General features: G+C 43.2%; 2 protein-coding genes across 8 annotated transcripts in view; one reads left to right on the plus strand and one right to left on the minus strand.

Moving 5' to 3' along the window:
• The window catches only part of TSHZ2 (teashirt zinc finger homeobox 2), a 442,402-nt gene extending 434,008 nt beyond the window's left edge, over window positions 1-8,394 (minus strand). For all 5 annotated transcript variants that reach the window (XM_061209626.1, XM_061209625.1, XM_061209624.1 and 2 more), the window contains exon 1: window positions 7,453-8,394. In XM_061209626.1, the coding sequence (XP_061065609.1) occupies window positions 7,453-7,492 (40 nt within the window). In that variant the 5' untranslated portion in view covers window positions 7,493-8,394. The remainder of the gene's footprint in view (window positions 1-7,452) is intronic.
• Window positions 6,983-16,101, plus strand: LOC133103991 (uncharacterized). Of its 3 annotated transcripts, XR_009703447.1 has the most exons (5): window positions 6,983-7,726; window positions 11,811-12,031; window positions 13,475-13,608; window positions 14,016-14,421; window positions 14,864-16,101. XR_009703447.1 is itself a non-coding variant. In XM_061209627.1 (3 exons), exons 1-3 carry the CDS (start codon window positions 7,292-7,294, stop codon window positions 13,500-13,502), a joined length of 684 nt encoding a protein of 227 aa, XP_061065610.1. In that variant the 5' UTR covers window positions 6,983-7,291; the 3' UTR covers window positions 13,503-13,789. The 3 variants fall into 3 exon arrangements, 1 of the variants encoding a protein (XP_061065610.1); XR_009703448.1 differs by lacking the exon at window positions 13,475-13,608; XM_061209627.1 differs by lacking the exons at window positions 14,016-14,421; window positions 14,864-16,101 and having other exon boundaries at window positions 13,475-13,789.
• Window positions 16,102-26,228: the final 10,127 nt, after the last annotated feature.

Consider the following 26,228-nt stretch of genomic DNA (forward strand, 5'->3'; position numbering starts at 1 on the left):
TACTGAGCTTGCGCTCTAGAGCCCACAAGCCACAACTACTGAGCCTGTGTGCCACAACTACTGAAGCCCGTGCGCCTACAGCCCGTGCTCCGCAACAAGAGAAGCCACCAGTGAAAAGACCGCGCACCGCAACGAAGAGTAGCCCCCACTCGCCGCAACTAGAGAAAGCCCGCGCACAGCAACGAAGACCCAATGCAGCCAAAAATAAATAAATTAATTAATTAAATTAAAAAACAACAGTAACTGTGTTCTGCCCACCTTAATATCTAAACTGTATAATTTCCATAGAAATGACTTAGATGTAGCTTGAAGAAGAAAGCTCAGGGGTGATTTCAGAGTATTCATTCAATTCTGAAAGCACTCAACTAATTAAGACCAGTGAGCTTAATTTTTGTACTAAAGGAAACTGCAGCACGCTGGCTTTCTTAAAAAACCCACCTTAGCGCCTAGCAGCTTTACGGAAACATGAGGTTTTTCCTTTGGCATAAACGGACACTACAGCTTTTCAATTAAATTAGTCTTTGGAGAGAGATGCAGAAGAGCTAAGAAGCTCCTTAAAAATCTTCCCTGCTTCACTGCCCCTCCTGTGCCAGGGGGGAGATGTGCAGTTAAAGTGCAACGCTATTTTCTTCTTACCCTGCCGAAACAAAGTTTTCGATCTTGAACCCTGAGCTGGCTGTGTTATAGATCTTGTTGAGGTTTTGCTTTTAGTTTTCAAGCCCATATTTGGTTTTCTAAAACTGTTTTTAAAAAGGGGATGTGCATTACAACGTCCTATATTTTTGTACATCCAGAGAGAGCTTTGTTAGACCCTGCTTCAGGTTGGGTAGTAGTTATAGGGATATTGAAACTATTTTTTTAAATTAACACAAATGGAAAGGGAACTCTCATTTAGATGAGCAAAATTCAAGACAAATCCTTTCAAATATGATCCAGGTATTTTTTTTCCCCATGTAATTTCTCTAAGCTCATTATCTCTAAAACTTTTGCATTGTGCATTCCCTGTTGTTAAGCATAGCTAAATAATACTGATATATTAACAATAGGATTAGCTAGCCGTGCCTCCTGAATTTTAATTTCTAAAATTTTAAACAATTTTAGGCATCACTTTGGCATCACAAAATGTTTGAGAATGCCCAGAGGACATCTTTTTCTGTAGAGGAAACACAAAAGACCGAAAGAGGCAACAATTGGAAATTCCACATGGCTGTTTTAATGACTTTCGAATCCCTCCAAATTATTTAATCATTTCACCCATGGAGTTTGCTTTGGAAACAAATATATCAGCAATTCCCACTTGCATCTGAGATTTCTTCTCTGTGTGGCTGTGTATGTATACAATATCTTTGGAAAGGACCTGAGTCCGACAGTTACCCTCTGGCAAAACGAGTAACACAAGTACGGCCACGCTGCTGAAGACACTCCAGATGCATGTCCAAGTTAGATGAAAATCCTCTGAGTTTGCAGACATCGCCCAGAAGTGGATATTTGATCTCTAAAGTCTCTATTTTTTATTATCATTTCTTAAAGACCCAGTGTATCTTGAAACTGACTTTCAATGTTAAGCCTATCCCTTCTTCTGAAAAAAAGTTCCTAAAACAAGTGACTGACAAGTCAGTAGCAGGAAAAAAAAAAAAAAAGAAATTATAAATCCAGTGAAAACAGTGTAGTATGCTAGAGGCCTGTAACTGTAGGGTGTTTTTTCTCCCTGCAATATCCAGGTAATCAAGCAAACACTTTCAACGAGCTATTTCTTATGTGGTTAGAATGACTAAGCTCCTTCATAATCGAAGAGCTGCTTGCCAAAGGTCACCCTCAGAAACAGAAGAATTTCTAACTTTAAATGGAACTCAGAAAACTTAAAATAATTTTAAACATACAAATTGTTACAAATTACTGAAAAATAGATTAAAAAAAACCCTCTTCCAGGGTGAAAAGGTTCTAGGAAGATAGAAGGATGAGATCTCCCTGATACAGACCGTAGGGGAAGACATTCTGTATTTATCCCAACATTAGAAAATGAAAATAAATTTCTCCCAAAGAAATAAAAATAAAGCAGCATTGTCAACTTGTGAAGCAATAAAATTATTTGTGTGCCAAGCTTCTTTTAATATCACTGTGACTTTTTCTTTATAAAAGTCTCTCAATTTGTTGTAATTAAATATGTAATGAAAAAGCACTGCTTCAGGGAAGCGATGCAAGACACTCTCTGTTAGTTTAATGCGTTTCCAACTGACTTTGCATCAAACGAAAATGATACTCTGTGTATGCCTGGTCTTAATATAGAATTTGTAAGGCAATTTTGTGTTTTTTAAGGGGGACTTGGGTGGACACACATACTGCCTTTGAAATAGTGGCTGAGTCTTCCCAGACCATGACATACTTAAATAAAATTGATGGTACAGATACAGTGATGGAAGGGAAGCACCACTCAGGACATTTAACTCGTGTCAGCTAATTACAGACCCGGCATAAACATGAACAGGGCCTAGGTTTTCTTCCTGGCTGATTTCCCTAAGCTCAGCTGCAGCGATGAGCAGAAGTGCATCATTTCAGTGGCCTTAAATAATGCCAGGCTCAGTGCCCCTTTAAAACCTGCTCGATTGAGAGTACAATCCCCAAGCCACTGGAAAGATAAATAGATCAACCCAGGTATTATCCAGTTGGAGAAATTCCGTCAAATGAGTGAGAAGTCAGCTGGGATGAAATGAAAGCATAAGCCTCTGTTGGAGAATGTGACAAAAGGCAAGATGTTTCCAGGGACAGATCTGCTAAAGATGCCTAGGAGTTATTTGTTGGGTGTGAAGGTTTCCCGAATGGTAGCAATAGAATCGAGGTGACTAGGAGAAAAATAAATGTAAGGTGGGAGAAAAATAAATGCAGAGTATTTCTGAGGAATGCTTCTACCCTCCTCAAAAGTCGCCTCTGATCTCCAACCCCCAAGCCTCAAGAAGATTTTCATTGTCGAGAACTTTCTCATGCCCCCTCTTCCTTACCTGGCTTCCACTAGAACTCCCTATCACTTGCAGTCTGCTGATTAGGGTTAATGTATTGTGTCCTGATATGGCAGATTAAAAATGAAATCAATAAATGCCTAAAACAAATGGGCTTTTGAGATGTCCCATTCAATCTGGGTCTTTAAGGGTGAGGGGAGAGGAGGGAGAAGGAAATCATGAGGGGAGTGGGAAAAGGACCAATTAAGCAATCAATTTCTATCCAAAACACTGTGTGGAGGATGTGATTTCAAGGTACCTGTCCTTTCTCTTTTCAGGGATCTGCCTTAAATAACAAGAATAGCCTGAACAGTTCACGCTGCTGAGCCCCTTTGGGGGTGGGGATGTGTATTTATTTTTTCCATTCATCTGTTAAAAATCATACCGTTTGGGTAAGTGAAGGGGTCTATAGCATGCGGTATTTAAATCTTCAAGATGGGAACTTGTCTTTCTGAAGTGTGCTTAAACAAAGTGAGAGTGCCAGGGTCGGGACTCCACCCCGATTCCTATTCTCTTGAACCCCATTCCACTTGCCAGTGAATTAAAGGTAAACTTCACCCTGAGCTGTCTGACCCCTCCCTGCCCTGCTGGTTTACACTGCTGAAACCTTGCCCACTAATCCAGTCATTGTCGTCAGGAGGTTGAAAAGGAGATCGCTCAGGTCATCTCTACACTCCACTGCAGTATTCCCAATTGTCCCTGCTGAATATGTTTCCCATGTAAATAACCTGTGCTAGTAAGGTGCAAATTGCAACTTTTAAGTAATGATTGCTAATAGTCTAATGTTTACTGCCACACAAGGACATTCATGAAAACAAAATCTGCATTATTCATCTCCATATTAAATAAACAAAATAAATTGAGGGAGCTGTTCTCTCCTGCAAGACTTTCCTCAGATCTGGATTATCAACTAGCTTCTGAGAGTCAGCAAGAAGAAAACATTTAATCTCTTTGAGTAGGCAGGAGCAGACGCCTATAATTTATATATACATTAGATATTCATATGTATATGATGCCCAAAGATTTTGCGTCCTATTGCAATTGGCTGGCATTATATAAAAACAAGAGTTCAGGATGGTGAAATAAAATATATATTACACATGTGTATGTACAGAGGCTGCGATAGATTGTAGAAAATAGAAGGGTTACAGTGTAAGTCTACAGTTTAAAATTTTTAACTACTCTGCGTCTTGCAAAACACAAACAAATCAAAACACTGTTCTGTTTTATTTTACCTTTCTGCCATCTTCTCTATCTTCCCTACAATGGATAGGGAGAAAAGATGCTGGTACAGAATCCTGCAATATTTTCAGGTAAAAGTAGATACGTTTTAGTGGTGAGTGAAATATACATCCAAGGAAGCAAGCACACACACTCATACATACACAAACCCCTGGGGTACTGTAGGCTGCTTTCTAAACTTTTTTCCTTGCTCGAAGTAATAGTATGGTAGAATAGCATAGCTTTAGAAAGCCAGGAAGAATGACATTTCGGAGGGAAATGTTCTGACTTAGCTGTTTCCTTAAAGAGAACTGCCTACCTCACAGCCCTTCCCTTACAGGAGGGAAAAATATAACCAATAAAGACTAACATCCCCCATCACTTATCATATCATCTCGCTCATTCTAACCGCACACCTGCTTTATTAGAAAGTTCCGTAATTGATTCCTTGAAACGTGGAACTTAAAACTAATAATGCAAAGGAATCAAATTGCCTCAAACAGTTCTTGGGAAAGAGAGTCTCAGTTCTGATTCACTCACAAGCTTTTTCGATGTTACATTATTCATTCATCAAGCTAGAAATCAAGCTTTCAACATCAGCCCATGGGAATAATTACTTACAGTTGTGCATTGTTTAATTTTAAGCAGTGATAAAAGTTAGTATGGCCACAATCCTAGAACCCACCTCGTTCTTCTCCCTGCATGTTAACTGGCTAAAGAATCTCAAAGTGGCTAACTTTACTTGTGAATAACCACGTCAGCTAAAACAGAGTACAGCATCGATGACTTCAGGCGAAAGAAATATTACATGAAAGAATACCTGCTTTGGTAATATGTGAGTAAATAAATACCGTAAGAGGGGCCCCATTGTGTACAAAATGAATTATTCCCTTTCAGCTTGACAAGGGCTTCCACTTCTTCCAGTGAAAATAATAAAAGCCATGAAAACAAACACATAAAGACACTAGGAACACAATAGGCCAGAAAGCTGAAACTACAGTCATAACTTTCTAACACACACATACACATACACACACTACAGTAAATAGATAAGCTAGCTCCAATAGACACCAGCTTAATGAAAAGGATCGAATTTAAATAATGTGATACAGCATTGTGTTACGTACACCTGGATCCTCATTGATCAGAGCATAATTATAATCAAAGTAGTGCAGTTCTGAGCAATGCACTTTTTGTAATGAGCTGACCAAAGGAGACATGTCCAGTCATTCTGGTAATTTAAATTACTGCCTAGTTGTTGGCCTTTACCGGAACAACAGGGGGAAAAAAAGAGTAATTTTCAGGGCAGTATCACTTCTTGCTGGACTGTTGCCCAGGGTTCTCTTCTGGGACAATAAGGACGTTATCTCTAATAATCTAGCTATACTTAAATTTATGTTGCTAGAACTGAAAGAAGCAGGCTCAGTCTTCCTGAGTCTAAAAGGCCAGCGCACACCCCAGTGCTGTTCAGATTGCAAAGCAATCTAAGTTTTAAAAAATAAGTGAGCTAAATGTAGAAAGGGACAGGGGTAGGAGGAAGAAACTGTTCGCAAAAGAGGTAGCTAGAGTTGAAAAAAGAGCACCTCATTGACTAGGCAAGTTCTAAATAGATACGGTACTAAAAATACCTAAATTATTTTGCTCTTGGAAATACATGAATCAAAGCTTCGTAAATGATATTTCCCCATGCAATTTGAACCAACCTATACACGGTTACGGATCTGCACTCAGAAGGGAAGATAATTGTGGATATCTCAAAGCACATGTACTGCCATTCGTGCTGGAATCAGGCCACGATGGAGGATGAGCTTGGTGGTCCAGCATGTTCAGATACAAACACCCACTTTGCCCAGATTTGTGACTAACTTTGGATTTGCTCTGAGGGTGGCTTTTCAAAGTTTATGAAAGTGTTCCACCGAACTTCTTCTCCCTAATGATTCGCTCGAGTTGGAACAGAAGGAAATATTGTGGGGGGCTCTGCAGAAGACCCGCCTTAACTGATGCTGCCTAAAGCATGAGGGTAAAGACAGAAAGAAGGGGGATAAAAACTTAAGCTTTTTGCTAAAGCCCGATTCAACTGAAGGACACAAAGAAATAAAAACGCCCACACTAAAAGCCAAACAAGATAATAATTGTGCATGTCTGGCTCTGAATCTAGAGGGCAAGGCTTGCGTCACTGGCACTCTGAGTTACCATGGTGAGTGATTTATTGATATATATCAAGAATGAATAGATCAAAGGCAGCGAGATGACAGGTGATCAATCAAATGTCAAATCAAAACTAGCAATCAAGTGGAAAGCTGACTTTTCAGTGGGTGGGTCTGGGAGGAGAAAAATGAACTTTCATATCACACTTCCGAGAAGCAAAACCCCAGCATACTATTAAAAAAGCAATTAAGCAACCCAAAAGGAAAAAAAAAAAATCCTTTACAAGATCTAATGTACTGATCCATTAACCTGTTCCTCTCTTTTTCTTTTTTCTTTTGGAGGAGGGGTGGTAAGTAAGAATTCAGATGGGATAGTTCCTACCATACAAATCAATTTACAAAGTTTGCAACTCACTCTGGGCAAAGAAAATCCAGAGCTGTTTCAATATTCAAGGGGCATTTTTCTTCCCCTTTTTTAAGAGAAGGGAGAGTGTTGATTAGGATCCTCTTAGAAAACATATTCAAAGGTTCGTTTCCTGGGGTGGTTTTTTCCACCTTGGTGATCAAAGCTAAACTCCTATGGCTCGCCCCAAAGCCAGCCTTGCCGCCCGGGGCTGGGGCACTGCTCACACTTCAGCGTCCCAAACCCCAGCCAGAGGAGACGCTGTCCCTCGAGGCCAGAAGCCACTGGCACTGACCACGCGGAGGGATGCGGGGGTGGAAGGACTGTCTCCCCACTCCGCACCCCAAATCCTCAACCCAACTTTGGCCCGAGAGGCAAGCAGCAGACTGGGAGAAAGTTAGGGGTGGGGTAGAGCGTGGAGGAAAAAAAGTTTAAGGAGGGAAGGCTTGGTGGGATAGCTTCCCCCAACACCCCCCATCGGAGACTGGAAAGGGGAGGATTTGGGAGATTGGAGAAGGCGAGAGAGGATGGGGTTATGGGCCGGGCGGAGAGGGGCACCCGGAGCGAACTCCCCCGAAAGCCGAGGTGGGTGGCGTCCTGGGGCACCCGGGGCGAGGAGGGCGGGCGCGGAGCTCGGCGCACCGGGCAGCCCGGCCGGGCAGCCCCGAAGCGGAGCCGTTTCTCTTACCTGCCGCCCGCTTGGGTGCCTGCTGTTTCCTCCTTGGCATCGCTCTACTTCGCTCCAGTCCCACTTCTGGCGCCCCAGCCCCGAGCCGCGCGCGGGGGCCCGCGGTCTCTCTCGCCTCTCTGGGTCTCCTCCGCCTCCTGCCCGGTGGCTCCTAGGGCGTCACTCGGCCTCTGTCCCCCTGACGATCCCCCCTGCAACTCCTCCACCACGGGCCAGAGACCCCCCTCTCTGGGTGGCAGACACGGACGGCTGTGCCGGCTGGTTGGAAGTAGAGGTTGGTTCTGCCTTGTTTGTTTGTTTGTTTTGGATTTTTTTTTCCTCTCTCTTTCTCTCTTTTTGTTTTTGCTTTTTGGAATTTTTTTTTTTTTTTGGTTTGGTTTTTTTTTTTTTTTTTTTTGGTGACTGTTGAGACACTTGATTTCTTTATTAAACATCCAAGACCGGGTTCGGATGGAAGGGACGAGGGACGCACACGCGCGCGTAAAGATAAGGAAAAAAAAAAAAAAAAAAAGGCAATCCTGGGAAGGTAGTGGTTTCTTCTTCTTTTTCTTCTTCCTTCTCCTCTTTCCCTCCTCCTCCTCTTCCTCCTCCTCCTCGCCGATCTCTATGGCGGATTCGCGCTGGGGGCAGAGAGATCACTCACTGTAGGTTTGCGGCTGCTGTCGGATCCCCGTCTGTGAGTGATATGCTAGAGGACAGGAGAGGGTTTGGGAAAGACAGAAAATCTGGAATTCACACACACACACACACACACACACACACACTCACACACACTCACACGCACGCACGCACTCTCGCTTCCTCTCGCACACACACTCACACCCCCCACATATGCACACACACACACACACACGCACACGCTCTCACACACACACAAGACAGGGCGAGGCGATGCCAGCAAACATCGATCCCGCGGAACAAACTCAACATTAACAAACTCCTCCTCCTCCTCCTCTCCCCGCGACCTGATGACAGGGAGAAATTTACTCCCCAGCCGCAGAACGCCGGGCAGAGGGAGTCTATTAAAGGGACAGTGTCCCGCCGGGGAGCAGGGCTGGGGGCGGGGAGCCGGGCGTGCCACCGGGGCTGGCTCCGCCGTGCGCCCTCTTCTCTGGTGCGGCGACGCGCCACCCCCCTTCCACCACGCCCCCCCCCCCCCGGGCTCGGGGACACCCCTTGGGGGAGGCGTGAGAAGGGAGGGGATGTGGAAGAAAGGGGGCGGGGTGATGGCAGGAGACGCAGGGGGCCAGGTGAGCTGAGCCGCAGGGACCATTAACAGGACCATTAACCATATTAGGAGCATGAGAACTTATGTTCCTTTCGGGCAGGGAAGGGGGTGGGCACCTTTGAGTGATGACCACCATCCTCTAAATCTCTTAATCTAACCACAGAGATGTCCTCCCCACCCCCTTAAATTTAATGCCCTTGCCTCTCCCACCTTCCTGCTAGTCCCTGGACAGTCATAAAAACAAGAATCTCCCATCTGTCTCCTTGATAGTTTAATCACATAGTCCTCTTTTTGTCTTGTTTAAATAATATTTATTGAGCACCTACTATGTGCCTATTCTGGAGACACAGCAGCCATACAGAAAGGGAAGATCCTGGCCCTCTCAGTGTTTGTGTTCTAATGAGGAGCAGACAAGTCGCCCCCAGATACCCAGTCTTTGCTTAAATGTCACCTTCTCCCAGAGGCCAACCTTAGAGTTTCACACACACATCTCCACTCCCCATTCCATTTCTCTATTTTATTTTTCTCTACTGGGCTTACCAATGTCACACATATTATCACATGTATTATATACAGTTTTCTATTTGTATTGTCCAAATTTCCCCTGTAGAATATAAGTTCTGTTGGGAGGAGGGGTTTTATATTCCCAGTGATGGCAAAGATCACAACATGTAGTAGGTGCCCAGTAGAATATTTGAATGAATGAAAAGCAAACCAATAAGATAATTTCAGAGTGAAAAGCTCCAAGAATTTGTTACAAGAGGGTTCTGTGACAGTGTCCGAAAGAGGGGGTAGCTCTAGCCTCAATGCAGGAGATGTCATTTGAGCCAACATGTGACAATGGAGCCCTGATATGGGCCAGGTACCTTTTGAGCTGCTGGGGACAGGCTGAACATGGACCCTGCCCTCAAGGGACTCTTGTTCCAGTGGGAGAGACAATTAAAGGGGCAAGTGAGGCCTGCTGGGACAGGGGTTGTACTTAGAAGGGGGGGCCGTTAACCTGGACTTGGAGGAACGGAGGATGTTTAGTTACCAGGTAGGGCTTCCTGGGGAAAGTCAAGTCAAAGCTGAGTCCTAAATATGGAGGAGTTAGGCAAAAAGGGAACTCTGACAGCATGTCCCTAGAATAAAAAGCCAGGCATTGTCTAAGTCTTTCCAAGGGCTTCTCCTTCCTGCATTAAAATGCCCTGAGGCCCTTGTTAAATGCACATTCTTAGGCCTTACTCTAGAAGAAAATGTTCTAACCCTGGCACTATTGACCTTTTGAGGCCATAATTCTTTGCTGTGGAGGCCATTGGTGCATTGTAGGATGTTTAGCAGCATGTCTGGTCTCTACCCACTAGATGCCAGACTCTTCCACCCTAGTTGTGTCAACCAAAATTGTATCCAGACGTTGCCCAAAGTCACCCAGGAGGTAAAGTCACACCTAGATCTCCTAATCAGAACCTTCTAGGGCCCATTGCCCTTGACCTTCTAAGTCAGAAACTTCTGGATAAGGGCTTTGGAATCTGCATTTTGACCAAACAACTCCCAACCCCACAGGTGAATCTCCTGCTCATTCCAGTTTAAAAACTTCTGCTAAAAAATCTCATGTTCTTTTGGAATCAGACCTACCCCAAATTGCTAACTATAGAGCCAACTCAGGCTTAGATATTAAAGTAATAATTACAATAATTTATGAGTTCAAGGGGTGACATTGTTACTGTGGTCATTGTGATGGGCTTCACCAGTGCCCACTCCTCACTCCCGCCCCCTACCATGTACTCACTGCACATGAGGCCTGACCTGTACGATCTGTGGCGCCTTCTGCCTACAACCTACCTGTCACTTTTGCCCTCGCTCATGGGGAATTACCAAGGGTGACCCGTCCCACAAATATTTTTCTAAACAGTTCTTTTGGGCCACAGGAAACTTTGTCCATCCTACCAGTCAGCTGCAAGATGTTATTGTCACTCTTTGCAAAGTGCTGTTAAACCATTTTTAACATCCCTGCACAGGGGCAAATGCTCATTTCTCCCTCTCACGTATATGGTACAAATTGTTAATTCACTCACCCTAAATCACCCAGGCAGCCTCCACCCATTATCAGCCCTACCCAATCCCAGCCTAGTCCTTAGGCAATGAGGCAGAGAAAACCCCACTTCATAGTTGGCTATGTCAGCAAAAGGGGCATTAGTACTAATTAATTCCAATTACCCAACACACCTTTATGGAGCTCTGTGATAGGAACCATAGCTCATTGAGTGAAAACCCCACAGTCCTGTCATTAAGGAACCACAGTTATAGGATCAGGAGGTACAGAATTAGGCCTGGACAGAAAGAAGACCAAGATTGCAGTAAGCTCACCTTGAATCTGCCATATTCTGCAGAAGCCCTATGCCCATTGATTTGGCCTTTGCATTCCATTCAATCATTTAACAAATATCTACTGTGTTAGGTGCCAGGTATTGCCCTGAGCACAGGAGATGCTAGAATGCATAAGATAGGATCCTTGCCTTCAGAAAACATCTGTAAAATGACATCCAAGAGACTGGGAACTAGGAAGGAGGGAGTTCAGGAGCTGGACCCAGCCTTGGAGTAAATCAGGAGGGAAACAGGCAGGAGGAGTTGACTCTGTGCTACAGAATCTCTCCTAGCTGCTCTCCAGGATTCTTCTCGAATTTTACCTCCACTCTTGCCTCTTTCTCAATAGCTGGTTATATAGTCGGGGACGGGGAGCTCACAATATCTTCTGCAAAACTTTCTTTTAGCTGGCTACGAACTCATTCTTGGGCCCACACTTCTAGAGTGTTCTTTCATTAATCTGTGTTTTTTCCTACTGCTACTACTGTAGAGTATATAGCTTGGTTATCAACAAAGATTTTGGCTACCCCAGTGGGTGCATAACACAGTGGTACCCAGATGTCATTCAGTGGTGTAGACATAACATTGAAAAATGTTGAATCACATAGTGAAAAGGTTATTATTCCCTTTCAATCTGAGGAAGTGTCCGTTTGGTGCTAGTATGTCTTTTGTGCCTATCACTTGCTAACTTTTATTTTCAACCAAGAAACCACAGATGTCTGACTCAGAAGCTTAGGAGAGGCAAGAATACCTGGCTAGACTTTTTTTTTTTCTTTTTTTTTTAAAGGCAGACTGCCACGTGCAGCGCCTCATTTGGATGTGTCTGGAGTCTTGGAAGCTTGACTACCCTACGTTCTCCTACAAATGGACCTTGAGAGCTTGTTTGGAGGTTCTCGCAGGGGAGCTCAGCTACTCGTATACCCTTGACCGAAGAACGGTCCTCCGCTATCGGGGAAGGTCGTCCTCTTCGACCAAGCGCGCAGCTTCGGGAGGGATGCACATGGAGCGGTGAGGGAGGAAGGCTAGACTTTTTTTAAATGTTTTTTTTTTATTGAATTCACTTTGTTTACCTCTATCTTAGAGAAAGATACTGCTCTCCATTTATGGTAGCAATCCATTTATGGTAGCAATCTAAAGTTTAATATAATTCATGGGTTTTAAAAATAAATATACTTAAGGAACAACAGAGAATAAATAGTGGTTCAGGTGGGATGTGAAGATGGCAAAATGTGAGGAAGGTGGTATGGGCATGTCTAGAATTTGTAAAATACTAAACCACAGACTCTGGCACTTTCGGAAACTTCTTCCAAGAGTTGGTGGGTTGGAATAACGCTATGTTTAAGTCTCCAGGGAACTTAGCATCCTAGGATCCAACCCTCAAACTCTGGGATGTGTAAAGGCATGAGCTGATTGGAATGACTCAACCATACCTTCCAGAACACTTATTACCACACTGGCTCAACATCAAAATCACCTGGGGATTTTTTTGGTAAGATAGAGAAGCACAGGCCCCACCCCAGACTTACTAAATTAGATCCCAGGGTGGAGCCAGAAAATCTGAAATTTTGAAAGTTCTCAGGTGATTCTGATAAGGTGCCAGGCACTGGAACCTTCCCTGTGCAAGGGTTGAATTTTTATAACAAGTGAATCAAGTTAGTAGAAGTTGCTGCATGCAAGGGACAGGCAGGGCATCTATTCTTGGATTCACCCAAAAGGGTGGTTGAGGAGCCTTTTCAATGCACCCACAGTGGCCCATGAATGCCCCATTAAAGCACATATCTATTGTATAATATTTTTGGCGGGGGTGTAGTTTGCCTGTCTTACTGCTGGACTGCAGCCCAACGCAATTAAAGCAAATATTCTCTGAGTGCCTACCTTACGCTAGTCACTGCCCTGACTGCTGGACACCAGGGCAGCCTGTGAAATTCTTGAGCGTCTTAGTTTCTGTCATGTCTCCCATACAAGTTTCAGGGCTTTTGCATTCACTCTTCCCTCCAGCAAGATTCCTCCCCCCAGATCCGATTTTCCTCTTTACTCTCAACTCAAACATCACTTCCTTCTGCCCACCCAATCTGTCCCACTCTTTCTCTCATCCTTCATGGCACTTACAACCACATGTAAATAATTTCATGTACTTGCCTCTTTATTTTCTGTCTCCCCTAATTAAAACATAAGTTCTATCACCTATATGTCTCCAAGTCCAGTGCAGGATTGGTGTTCAGTAAAAATTTGTGGAATGATTGAATACCGAGCTAAGCATACTTGCAAGGAAGGATAAACTTTAAAAATATCTTAGGGCTTTTGTTAGATAGGGCTGTATAGCGTTTCAGCCTGTGTGCCTCTTTCCAGTTGATGCTGTCCTCCCCTCCCCAACTTCCCTCCCTCTTTTCTCTTCCCTCTCTCTTACCTATTGCCTCCTTCAGATCCTCCCTTAATTACTGCCTCTTTCAGGAAGCCTTCCAGGGTGGATCCCGTGTGATTCAAACTTCTCTAGTCCGTATCTTCCCCAAACAAAGAGACTCAATGTAGAGTATGACTCCAAATATATGAGCATACAGGCAGACAGAACTCATCTTGAATATCAGGTAGGTTACCTTTGACAGTGGGTATGAGGAGCTTCTGAGGGGCTGGTATTGTTCATAACTGGGGTGCTGGTTATGCTAGTGTGTTCAGTCTGTGAAAATTAATTCAGCAGCATGCTTTTGATTTGTGCACTTCCTTATCTGTACATAATGCTTCAATTAAAAAAAGCAGTGTTCTCAAACTTTGCCGCATATTATAATCAACTGGGGTGATTTTAAAAATCCCAATGCCCGGGTCTTACCCCAGACTCATTACATCAGTCTGTGAGGGCGGGATCCAGCCATCAGTATTTTTTAAAGCCCCCAGATGATTCCAATATGCCGCCAAGTTTGAGAGCCAGTGTACCATACGATTTTGCCCTTGAGGATATAATTCATTGCCTTCCTCTTCTGTCATTTAACTCATTCAGGATACCTCTCTTCCAGTAACTGTTCTGTGAAAACTTTAAGGTAGCAATCTCTGGTTATTTCCTACCCTCCCATGACACCTGGTACAGCATCATGCTGAAGGGGAGAACTGGACAAGAGAACATGGCAGATGGATGGTGGAGAGTGACAGCAAGAGTAAAGCAGGGTGTTGTGACAGAGAGCGCACGGGGTAGGGTCCACGCAGGGTGGGGGTCATGGAAAGCCTTTCTGAGAAGATAACATTTAAACTGAGATCTGGAAGACACAAAGCAGCCAACCAGGAGCCAAAGCCTGAAATTGGAAGAGATTTCTCTGCTTCTAAAACACAAAAATGCAGCTGCCAGGTCCCAGGTTGAGAGAGCCAGCCAGCCAGCCCGGGGAAAGGGGAGCAGAAAGGAGGCAAGAGAGGTGAGTCATGGTGGGCGGGGGGGTGAGTGTGCACATCACTGGTCATAATATGGAGTTTGAATTTTCTCCTTTCAGCCATTGATAAATGCTAATTAATTGATTTATTTACATCCTGAAACACCTAGTCCATTAGACTGGGTTTGCTCAACCAACACAGAAGACACTATGCCTTATTGTACTGGGTGGAAATTTGCTCCCTGAAAACAGTTAAGGTGGATGACAAAGTTTGGGGATGCTCGGGCATTGGCAAGCTTGCTTCTGTGAATAAATCCTCCAAAAGTCATTAGCTACTCTTTTTTAAAGAACTATTTTGATGTGGTTAGGTGTAGCGTTTTGCAACAGCAATTAAGCATGATGTGTATTTTAAACAGGACAACTGCTGAGTGGGAAGGCTGGGGTAAAGGAACTGCTTGATTGAACATATATCACATTTTCCTTGGAGGTGACTACTTGCAGTTGGTGACGGTGTTTTGCTGCTGCTGAAGAATCCCGACCACGTCGCTGGCCCAGTAATCCATTGCTCAACTTCATTAACCACAGGAAGACATTAAGTGAATGTAAGGACCGGAACAGCCTGGAAACCATGTGACGAGCAGCCTTTAAGTTCTGGGCTCCGGTATATTTTATGCCACCTCAACTGCGCATCAAGCTCTCCTCCCTGGACTCATTAGAACTGTGTGCCCAAAGGTGCCCCTCAACTTTCAGAAGCAAATAGAGTATGATATAATTCGCTCTGAGAACACCTTTCTGTCTTATCAGGGAGCATGTCTTATCTATTATGATTAGGCATTAAGCGTCCTATTGTCCTGAAAATTTCATGAGATTCTACCCCTGCTTGCTAGGATTATGCCAAAGTGACTTGTCCTAGATGCTGTGTTTGCCCATCAATACAGCTTGTCTTTTCTCCTTAACTATTGCTGGGAAGGCCAACACAGCTAAGGAACTCACAGACGTAAAGTGGTTGAATAGTTCGGGACTGTTGCAAATCCTCCTGTGTGTCTTGAAGGTTTGCATATCTTGCTTTTGGTTCCCCAAGAAGCACACACCCCAAGATAAAGATTTGAGAGCAAGTAGTTTATTTGGGAGATTATCCTGGAAAACTCCAGTAGGGAAGTGGGGGAGTGAATAAAGAAAAGGATGTAGGCAATAGGGGTGTGTTATCAAGCAGGTTATCACAGTGGGCAATTGCAACTTAATCCTGCTGGGGGAACGCTGGGAGTCAGTGTAGATTATGCACTTCTGAGATATCCCTTCTGAAGTATGAGAGAGCTGGGGTATCCATCTACATTCCATCCTGAGAGCTGGGATGAGGGCCTCTCCTGGCCTTCCCTGCAGGCAAAAAGCCACAGGTGCTGGCAGTTAAAGCGGAGTGTGGAGAAGTGGGCCGAGTACCAGGCGATGTCTGTTGCATTGGAATCCCCCAAACTGGGAGCTTCACATGGTCAAGGACCAAGACTGTCTCTTATTCATTGCAATGTCTCCACTTAGCCTAGTGCCAGGTACACAGCAGAACTTCAATAAACAGCAGACCTTCAATAACGATCTAGCGAAGGCCCAGTGTATTTGAAAGCTTCACACCATGCCTCTTTTAGTTGCTCCCTCTGTTTTAGTGCTATTGTTTATAATGTATTTAGTGCTTAGAAGTCTTTTTTTTTTTTTTTTAATTTTAGCTGTTACATTCTGTGCAAATGGATTGCAATTTGAAGTCCACAGTTCCTATGGTAGGAACTTTATAAATTTATTTATTTTTGCTGTGTTGGGTCTTCGTTTCTGTGCGAGGGTTTTCTCTAGTTGCGGCGAGTGGGGGCCACTCTTCATCGCGGTGCGCGGGCCTCTCACTATCGCGGCCTCTGTTGTTGCGGAGCACAGGCTCCAGACGCGCAGGCTCAGTAGTTGTGGCTCATGGGCCCAGTTGCTCCGCGGCATGTGGGATCTTCCCACACCAGGGCTCGAACCTGTGTCCCCTGCATTGGCAGGCAGATTCTCAACCACTGCGCCACCCGGGAAGCCCAGAAGTCTTTTTCATTCGCTGATTTTGTCAGTGTTCTCTCTCCCCACAATTGTGCTCACGAGGGCAGGGGTCTCTCTCCTTGTTATATGTCTAGTAGGGGCATAGAGCAGAGTTCTCATTGTTACCATAGCTCAAGCTTTTAAACAAGATGAAAGACGTGATCCAACACTTAAGTGTGTTCTTAAGCATAAGACGGGAGCAGAACATTTGAAATTAGGATTGTCCATAGAAAATATAGGACACAGAATCACTGTGTGCCGCCCAGGTAGGCACTAGGAAAGAAAGGTAAATGTAGGTTTGAAGTCAGACAGGCCTACATTTACTATTTACGAAGACTATAACCTTGGGCAAGTTATTTAGCCTCTCCGAACCTCAGTTTTCCTATCTGTAAAATGGGCATAATTACATCACCAATTCCCTTAGGGGCTCAGAGAGGATTATGTGACCAAACATAAAATACTTAGCACAATACCTGACACGTAGAAAGTACTCCCACATTTTTAGCTTTTTCATTCTTTTTCTAGCATTTGTTGATTGACTATTGTTTACAGAGTGCTTTCAGCTGTACCTGAGGTTTAATCTAATCCGTACTAAGGGATAAAACTAAATCAGCTCAATCCCCTAATTTGCAAGGGCACCAACTGACAGAAGCCAATCGGGGAAGCTCAGATCCTCATGCAGAAAGTACAAAGGCGGCAGGGCACAGGTCCCAGCCATGGGCAGCAGAGAGCTCCCGCCAGTGCCCTCTTCTCCCCTCAGCGTATCCTCTTTTCCCACTAAGGTTCATTAAGCACCTGCTCCATGCCAGGCCCTGGCTTGGGTGCTGGGGACGCAGCAGGGAAAAAAGGTCCTGCCTGGTCCTTAGGGAACTTAAAACATCTAGGGAAAGACAGGGAAATTAAACAAATGGTAATAATAGTAGTTAACATTTACAAAGCACTTGGTGCCACAAGCTATGCTAAGCACTTTAAAATATGAACTTATTAATCCTTAGAACAATTCAATGAGATAAATTGCTTTTGTTGTCCCCATTTTACATGCGAAGAAACTGAGGCACAGAGAGGTTAGATAACTTACCCAAGGCTATGGAGACAGCCAATGGGGAAGCCTGGATTCAAACCCTCCTGATATGGCTCTAGCTTGTATATTCATCCACCATGCATTACTCCCTCTCGGTAATGCTGCAGCCACGCAGACTTTTGCATCACAAAATGTCTAGTTACCGCATTGCTTTTCCCTGTTTATACTCCGCAGCGTAAGAATTCTTAAATTTTAACCTGTGTATTGTCTCCTACAAAGTTAAAATAGATTCCTGGGCTCCATCTCGAGAAATCCGGATGTAGTAGGTCTGGGGTGGGGTCTGAGAAGGTGTTATTTCTAACATGATACTGTGAATTCACAGACCACATTTTGAGTTGCAGGGTTCCAGCAGGGGTGCTTTTTCCTCCCAGGGGACACTTCACAATGTCTGGAGATGTTTTTGATTGTCACGATTCAGGGGTGTGCTACTTACTGGCTTCTAGCGGGTAGAGGCCAGAGATGCTGGCAAATATCCTATAGTGCACAGGAAAGGCCCTTGCAAACAAAGACTGATCTATCCCCAAATGTTAATAAGGGCCAGGTTTGAGAACCCCAGGGTAGAGCATGGCCTCGCAAACTTTAATGTATAAAGGAATCATCTGGGGATCTGGTTTCAAATGCGGGTTCTGATCAAGTGGGTGGAGAGTGCCTGGGACGCTGCGTCTCTAAGAAGCTCGAACAGATGACGCGATGCTTCTGCTCCGGGGACCACACTTCGAGCAACAGAAGCTAGAATATGTCCTGCACAAGCACAGGTCTTGAATCAAGGCTCAGGGCGCAATGAACTCCTAAGAAATAAAACCCAGACACCATCCTGAATTAGTTCAGAACCAAAGGAACTGAGTTTCCATAATCCTCCTTCAACTCCCACTGTAGCAAATTTTGCCCTTAAAGAAGGAACAGGGAGGCAGAGGGGCTCAGAGAGAGGAACTCTCCGTTCCTCTCCTGGACGCAGTTAGGGGCCGACTTAAAACGAGGAAGGACAGAACTTGGTCAGAACTGCTTTCCTTCAGTTCTGAAACATCAAGTAGAGTATATTGTTGCCTGGAATTGTGGCTTCTTTCCAAGAGCTGCACACTGCATCTGCCTGACGTTCAGGTCTGCAAATGCGAGATGAAAAAGTGGCTGTTTTTAAAATGGTTGCTCTCTTGGGAAAGAGGTATGGGAGAAAATGGACTCTCTTGCGTCCAGCCCTCCAGAGATGGCACCCCAGCCCTTGTGATAAATGGCAGCATTAACAAGGTTTGGTTGAGAGGGGACCTACAGATTTATGACTTCCTGTCTCCGCCAGCAGATGTCATTATGGCTGACAGAACAGAAGGCCTTTCAAGAGCTAGCTGGGGTGGAGCTAAGAAGAGGGAAAAAAATTAAATAAAAGGCAGAAGACAAAAGTGGTGTTTGCTCAGCGGTGCTATTGTTGATACTGTCATTTTAGGGACACAGGCAAGTTTTACATTAAACCGAACATCTTATAATATCTTTGAGGTCCAGCTTCGAAGATTTAGGCAGGAACTCTCAAATGAAGGACAAACTTATTAGCTTCACTTAGATAAGAAAACCTGCAGGGTTTTGTTCCTGGCCTATTTGTACCTTAAAAGTTCTCTGGGAAGAATTGAACGCTGCACTGAATAAACATACATTTTACTCTGGAACATCATTTGATGGGTGTTTAAATATATTTATTTTACAAATTCAGCAGCCTGTTCTGCAATTCCTTTGATATACATAAAATTTTACCCATTTTTAAATTGTTTTATAGGGTGTCATTAGTATTTTATGGGCCAGATTTTTTGTGGTATTGAAAAATGATATAAATTTGGCATTTATCATTGGGCCCCCAAACCCATGTTAATAAGTACCGCTGCTTATTACTTACTTCACGATAATTACAGGTCACATTTCCACATTTCCTCTTTCTAATCCTCACCTGAAGATATACCTTCTGTAGGTAAAGGAAGCATTTTTTTTTTTTTCTAGCTGATTTTCTCATCTAATGGATACTTGAATGTATTCTGTGGGCTCAGGTAATCAGTGTCTCAAAGTGTGACCCAAAAGGAACAACTCTGGTGACAGATGCTAGGCTGTCTTTAGTCCTGTCATCAGCAAATTATCCCCCATCAGGACCACACAACCAATGTGCCTGGGCAGAAATAAAGAATCATGGAGACCTTCATGGAGGACGGCTACAAGGTCCTCTTATAAAATGAACTCATTTCGAGCCAAAACTTGATCCAGAGACTTCTTCTATAATTAATCAATAGCTATGATGTTAATGCATATGTGGTAGTGAGTATCTGATTTTTGCAATGACACTGTAGGTATGAAAATGGCCACCCCATAGTCCCTTTTGCAAACCACTTTGGAGTGGCAGTATGGTGGTCTACTTAAAACCCGGGCTCTGGAGACTCAGTCTCTGAATTCTTTTTCTGGCTCTTTCACTCACTACCTGTGTTATTCTGGGCAAGTTACTTAAGCTGTTTTGTCACCTGTAAAAGATGGACAATAATAGCACCATTGTCTTACCATTTTTTTAAACGAAGATCAAATGCAATGATCGTGAAGTGATTAGCCAAGTGCCTGGCCCAGGGTAGGAGTTCACTAAATTAGCTATTGTTGTAATGATTAATGTTAAAATACATTCCCTCTTCACTATTTCTCAGGTAGATGTGTAGAGACATGGACTAATTCATTGGCCACCCAGAAAAGAAATCCTGTAATAACAAAATAACAATAACGTTGATTGTAGCTGTCATGTATTGAGTGCATACGAAGCGCCAGACACTGTGCTAAGTGCTTTACGTGCAAAACCTATTGATTTCAATCCTTAAAACAACCTTATGAGGACCAGTTACATTACTCCCATTTTACATATAAGGAGACTCAGATTGAATAGTTTAAGCCAGTGGTTCTCAATGGTTTGGTGTGCATCAGAATTACCTGTAGGGCTTGTTAAAACACAGATTGCTGACTCCTTTCCCTAGATTCAGTAGGTTTGGGGCGGGGGCCCCAAGATTTTCATTCAAAAAATTCCCAGGTGATGTTGCTGCTGATTTGGGGACCACATTTGAGAACCACTGGTTTCAGTAACTTGTTCAAGGTTACATACACAGTGAGTAAGTGGCAGAGTGGATTTTCAAATTTAAAAATTTGAATATTAAAAAAATGTATTCTTAACAGATATCTATATATTACTTAAAAGTTCCTTACATCAAACTTTTGAATTAATGGTTGATGGTTGAATTCACAGAGCATAATGTTCAGATAACTACTTGTTTGAATTAAACATTCTCTTCCATGATGCTCCTCATGGTGCAAAATAGTTTGCAATTCCCTAGAAGGGGAAAATTTCAGGAATATTTTCAAAAGGAGCAGTCCTTATACCATCCCCACACAACCACTGTTGAGACCCACAGCAGTCCCGCTGGGGTGGAAGAGAATGCAAGGCCTGTGACCCACCCCAGCTGGAGAATTCATTAGAAGTTCCAAGATGGAGCCCAGCCGAGCAAGCTACACCTGGATGCCACCTGTTACTGAAAGACACTGTATTTCCTCTTTCCCCAACCTGGAAGGGATCTCAAAACACAGCCCACTGGACACCCAAGGGCCCTGGAGATGTCTCCATTGAATGTCTAAGATCTAGATTTCTCCACAGTCCAGGTGAGCCTCTTAAAACCAGTCAGCCCAGGGGACCATTGGTATAAGCTGCATTGTGGAATAAGAACAGGGATGTGCTCTGGTCCACACTGGAGGGTTTGGGAACGTAGGAGAGAGACCTCAAGAAGCGCCTGGTCAGAGATGTGAATGGGGACAGAGGACTGAAGGTGGAGAGCCAGGATAAAATCCTAAGTCCCTTAGTGGGCACAGTAATGCAACAGAAGGTCATTAGTATCTTCCTCATTTCGCTGCAATTGAAAAGAACTGGAATTCAAATACATAGACAAGATGCACTTCAAGAAATGGAAGCACTCAAGGACTTGAGAAAACAGATGAACTGAGGAAAACAAGTAGTGCCATTGACAGAGGCAGAAGATGGTTACTGGAAGATCGGGAATTCCTATTGCCATGATCGGGAAGGGAGAATAGAGAAGACCTTGGACTTGCTTTCAGGAGACTGGGATGCTACTGCTAGCTCTGTTGAGAGTAGATCAGCTGGTCCTTGAGGACCCTTCCTTTCTGACATAGGAAGATGCTATTTATTCATATATTCACTCATTCATTCATTCATTCAACAAATATTTGCTGAGCACATATCATGGACCAGGGGCTGTTAGAGACTGGCCTGTGCTCTTTTTTTTCTGGCAGCACCTGCTGAAGCTTAATGCTCATTCTGGTTGTATGACCTTGGGACTTGCACTCAACTCTGGACCAATCACTAAAGTCAGGGGGATGGAATATTGCTGAACCCGGGACAGATGCTCTCTTTGAGGGTAGGGCTGCCACCTGCCTCACTTCAATCACATTGTTTTAGAGACTTGGTTCTTAAAAGAAAAATTACGGAGTTGTTACCAGAAAGGTGGCACATGGATGTTGGACAATCAAAAACCATAATAATTCACAGTAATATCTAACCTTCTATTTTTGTGCCTCACTTTCCCCATCTGTAAAATGAAGAGGTTAAGATAAAGTGAAGTCCACACATTTTTACTACAAAGGACCCCTTACTTGCTGTCCTCTGTTGCCCACCGTGGGGACCAAATTAAACTTAATTTGAAAGATTTTGTCTATCATATATCCATTCATCCATCAATACATCCATCTGCCATTTGACATGTTTTTATTGAATATCCATTAGCTTCCTGTCTTGTTCTAGCACTGGGATTATAGCAATTGTAGTTTGCACAACCCTGGGGCCTCTGTATCAAACCTAGACTCATCAACATCCAGGCTTCGTATTAGATGAGATAATTCAAATCTTCATTGTTTAAGCCACAGTTAGAAGTATTCTGCTACTTGCAGTTAAAAGCATTCCTAGTTGATAAATCAGATCCAACAGAGGCTCCTAAGCAGCTTTTAGTATGAAGATGTCCAGTGAATAGATAATTTCAAGTGTCACAAGAGTCCTGAAGAGGAGTACAGGAGCTTAAATCTGGGAGAACTAATCATTTTTTTAAAAAATGCTTTTAACAAGCAATGGCATTTTTCTACCATGTTAGAGAATTAGATCAGAGTTTGGCAAAATTTTTCTTAAAGGACCACACAGTAAATATTTCTGCTTTGCTGGCCACATTGGCCTCTGTTACAACTACTCAACTTTGCTGTTGTAGTACAAAAGAAGCCTCAAATGATATGTAAATAAATGGGCGTGGCTGTGTGCCAATAAAACTTTATTTACAAAAAAAGGCAGCTGGCTAGATTGGCCCTTGGTCCATAATTTACTGACTCCTGAATTAGGTACACACATTGAGTATGCAATAAAAAACAGGCAATCAAAAATAGTTTATAATATACTTATTAAAATATGGCAAATTTCTCAAAATTCTACTTTTCAGATTCCCAGTGCCAAGTCTTTAAGCTCACACATTCTGTGACTCAGTGATTCCTCTACCATGCCTTCCCCTTCTCGCACAGAAGTGAATTGAGCGGTGGGTCAGCTGGAGAGCTGCCCAAAGTACTAATCTTTAACAAGTTTAGAAACACTAATGGAAGAAGTTGGAAAAATATACATTTCCCCTTCTCTGATAAAAAAATATAGCACTGTAAAGTGAAAAAGGCAAAGATACAAAAACATAACATTTATTAGCCCTGGAATATTTTTGCTGAGGATTTTTGTAGCTGACATACACAGCATTTGTAGTCAGCTCAAAGACGGCAGTTGTGGTTAGCAGAAATTCCAGAACCACATAATGTGTGGTGTGCTGTGATTTACAAGGGATGTGATTTATATTGTGAATATTAAACCTTTTAATATACCTCCCAAGAAGTTGCTTGGTTCAGAAAAGTCACAAAAGAATGCCAAAGGAAAACTAAAACTGCAGAAAAGTTGGAAATGTTTTGTCTTACTTTTTAAAAGAATATTGACTCTGTTTCAACTAATGTAAGTAAACTGTAAGTCGTACTGATTCTGAAAAAAAAAAGTCTTACAGGAAAATCAGATTCTCTCCACCCTCAGTGCCTATATCTTGGGCAAAATTTGAAAGGACAGTGGATTGAAAAGTCACTGGATTATTAGTGCATGTGGCTCTCATTATATTAAGGCCCACAAACTTAACTGCCTGTTGTATCCAGGAAGGTAACAAAATGAAACATATTGGATTTGAGGCAACAGGGAATGGTGGGGACTGAGGCAGACTGGAGAGCTTATGACCTGTCTAAAGGTGGCAACCACTATACAAAACCACTGTAGACTCCAGTCTATCGTTTTCCCCCTTAGGAAAGATCTCAAGATCTTTATAAGAAGATGGTAATCTAAACTTTATGTAAAAAGTCCCCTACTGTAGAAATTTTGTGCCAACCAAGTAAAACATATTTGTGGTTCAATCATGCCTTAAACTGTAAGCCTCTCTCTCCCTTTCTCTTGCAAACACACACACGCACACATACACACACACAAGCACCCTCTTCTAGACAAGAAACACTCCTTCAACCACTATAGTCAGGGGACGCCCGATGATGCTAAAGTACAGCTGTGCATCTTAGCTGATCCGATTTCTCAACTCTGCCTTCCCAGACAAGATGAATTGTTGTAGAACATGGCATCCCTTCCCGTATCTCAGGCTATGGATCTATTAGTGTCACTATTTATGGAGCGGAGAGGAGAGAGTGATAATTTATACATACATTTGTTTTGTAAAAATTATACTCCCATCCTCTGATTGGCTTGAGTCCCCCAGAATATCACTTCTCTGTGATAAATAATGTGTCTGGGAGGGGAAATGCTAAATCGTCTAAGAATTTCAAATTTTTATATTGCCGCTTGTAACAAACTGTGTCAGCCACTGAGCCATGCAGTTTTTTCCCCTTCTCAAAAATGTCACAAAAAGAAAAGCGATCACAACAGTTTACACATGCCAAACACATATGTCGAATAAACAACATGGAAAGAATTGCAATTGAAGTACCACCCCTGTAAAGAAACACAGTATTTAATCTGATTTTAATTGAAATGTTGCAAGTCGATACCTTTTGTTTAGTCAGGACACAAAGCAGATATAAAGGAGGGTAGTGACAATAATCCTACCGAAGACACTCTGAACGTTGGAACTTCTGAGCCACTTTGGGAGGGAAAAAAATACTACACTTACTAATATTAAAGAAATATTACTGCATTTAGTGGAGAAAATGCTTCCAAGATGGTAATGAATAAGGTAATACAGACGTCCCTCAGTATCCATAGGGGATTGGTTCCAGGATTCCAGAAGATACCAAAATCCAAAAATGCTCAAGTCCTTTATATAAAATGACATAGTACAGTCGGCTCTCCAGATCTGCAGGTTCCCCATCTGTGGATTCAACCAACCAAGGGGAATCGGATGCAGTATCCACGGATCTGAAGGGCCAACTCCACTGCCAATTTAGTGTAGTTCAAAATTGAGCTGCCTTATGCTTCAGGAAGATACTTTTGGGCACTCAGTAGTTAAACAAAGAAACTGAATAGTTTGGTGTGGTGGACCCCAGTGGTTTTTCCTATCTAAATTCTGTTCATCTTCCTCTTTCAGACAACACCATTTGCAGTGTAATTCTCTCCCATGATCAGCCATCCATTTTTGTGATGCTGATCCTTCCCCCAGCTTTAGGGGGTGAACTCCGACTGGCTAAAGCCAACAATCCTGTCCTGTCTCATCCCTCTGGCTACCATGGTTTGATTCGTGATGGAAGAAACCCAGTCAAAACCAATAAAATCTGTGGAGAAGTTTTCTAGGGCTTCTGGGACAAAAGAAGTGTCTCAACTCTTTGAGATCCACTCCTTCTGCGGTCTGTGTGGTATGAAGATACAAAGACATGAACAACTTCTTTGCTACTAAAACAGAAGACCGTGGAACTGCCAATGGGAACTCATTTGAAGCCTGAAGAAGTAGCTGATTCTGTGGAAGACAGAGAGGAAATATAGAAGGGAACAAAGCTGGTCCTTGATGGCACTAGATCAAACTGTACCTGAAGCTAGCCCTGCCCCTGGTCTTTTCAGTGATGCAAATTTATGTGTTCCTTCATTCTTTTTTTAAAATATATTTTAAATTAATTAATTTATTTATTTATTTTTGGCTGCGTTGGGTCTTCGTTGCTGTGTGCGGTCTTTCTCTAGTTGCGGCGAGTGGGGGCTACTCTTCGTTGCGGTGCACGGGCTTCTCATTGCGGTGGCTTCTCTTGTGGTGGAGTACGGGCCCTAGGCACGCAGGCTTCAGTAGTTGTGGCATGCGGGCTCAGTAGTTGTGGCGCATGGCCTAGTTGCTCCATGGCATGTGGGATCTTCTTGGACCATGGCTCGAACCCGTGTCCCCTGCATTGGCAGGCGGATTCTTAACCACTGCACCACCAGGGAAGTCCAACATTCCTTCATTCTTCAAGCCAGTTTTTGATTTCCAGTCATTTTCAATGGAAAGATTCCTAACTCACCATTTGGTTTTGTCAAGTTAATGATGACATATTAATACCTTTTCAATGAGTTATGCTGGGAAAATGGGGTCATACTGTGGGTTTCTGCTTCACTGTTTTGTTTTAGTATGTTGTTTTTGATTGGAACGAATACCTTCTTAGATCATTTTCTTACTACTCTCCTGTC

This window comes from Eubalaena glacialis, chromosome 13, assembly GCF_028564815.1.
Source record: "Eubalaena glacialis isolate mEubGla1 chromosome 13, mEubGla1.1.hap2.+ XY, whole genome shotgun sequence".
NCBI lineage: Eukaryota > Metazoa > Chordata > Mammalia > Artiodactyla > Balaenidae > Eubalaena > Eubalaena glacialis.

Excerpts from the sequence above, each read along its gene's own strand:
- LOC133103991 (XM_061209627.1), top strand. The coding sequence starts at position 7,292 with ATGGGGTTATGGGCCGGGCGGAGAGGGGCACCCGGAGCGAACTCCCCC. Across the intron at positions 7,727-11,810 it reads CCGGCTGGTTGGAAGTAGAG|GCAGACTGCCACGTGCAGCG; the intron begins GTTGGTTCTGCC and ends TTTTTTTTAAAG. Across the intron at positions 12,032-13,474 it reads GGAGGGATGCACATGGAGCG|GAAGCCTTCCAGGGTGGATC; the intron begins GTGAGGGAGGAA and ends TGCCTCTTTCAG.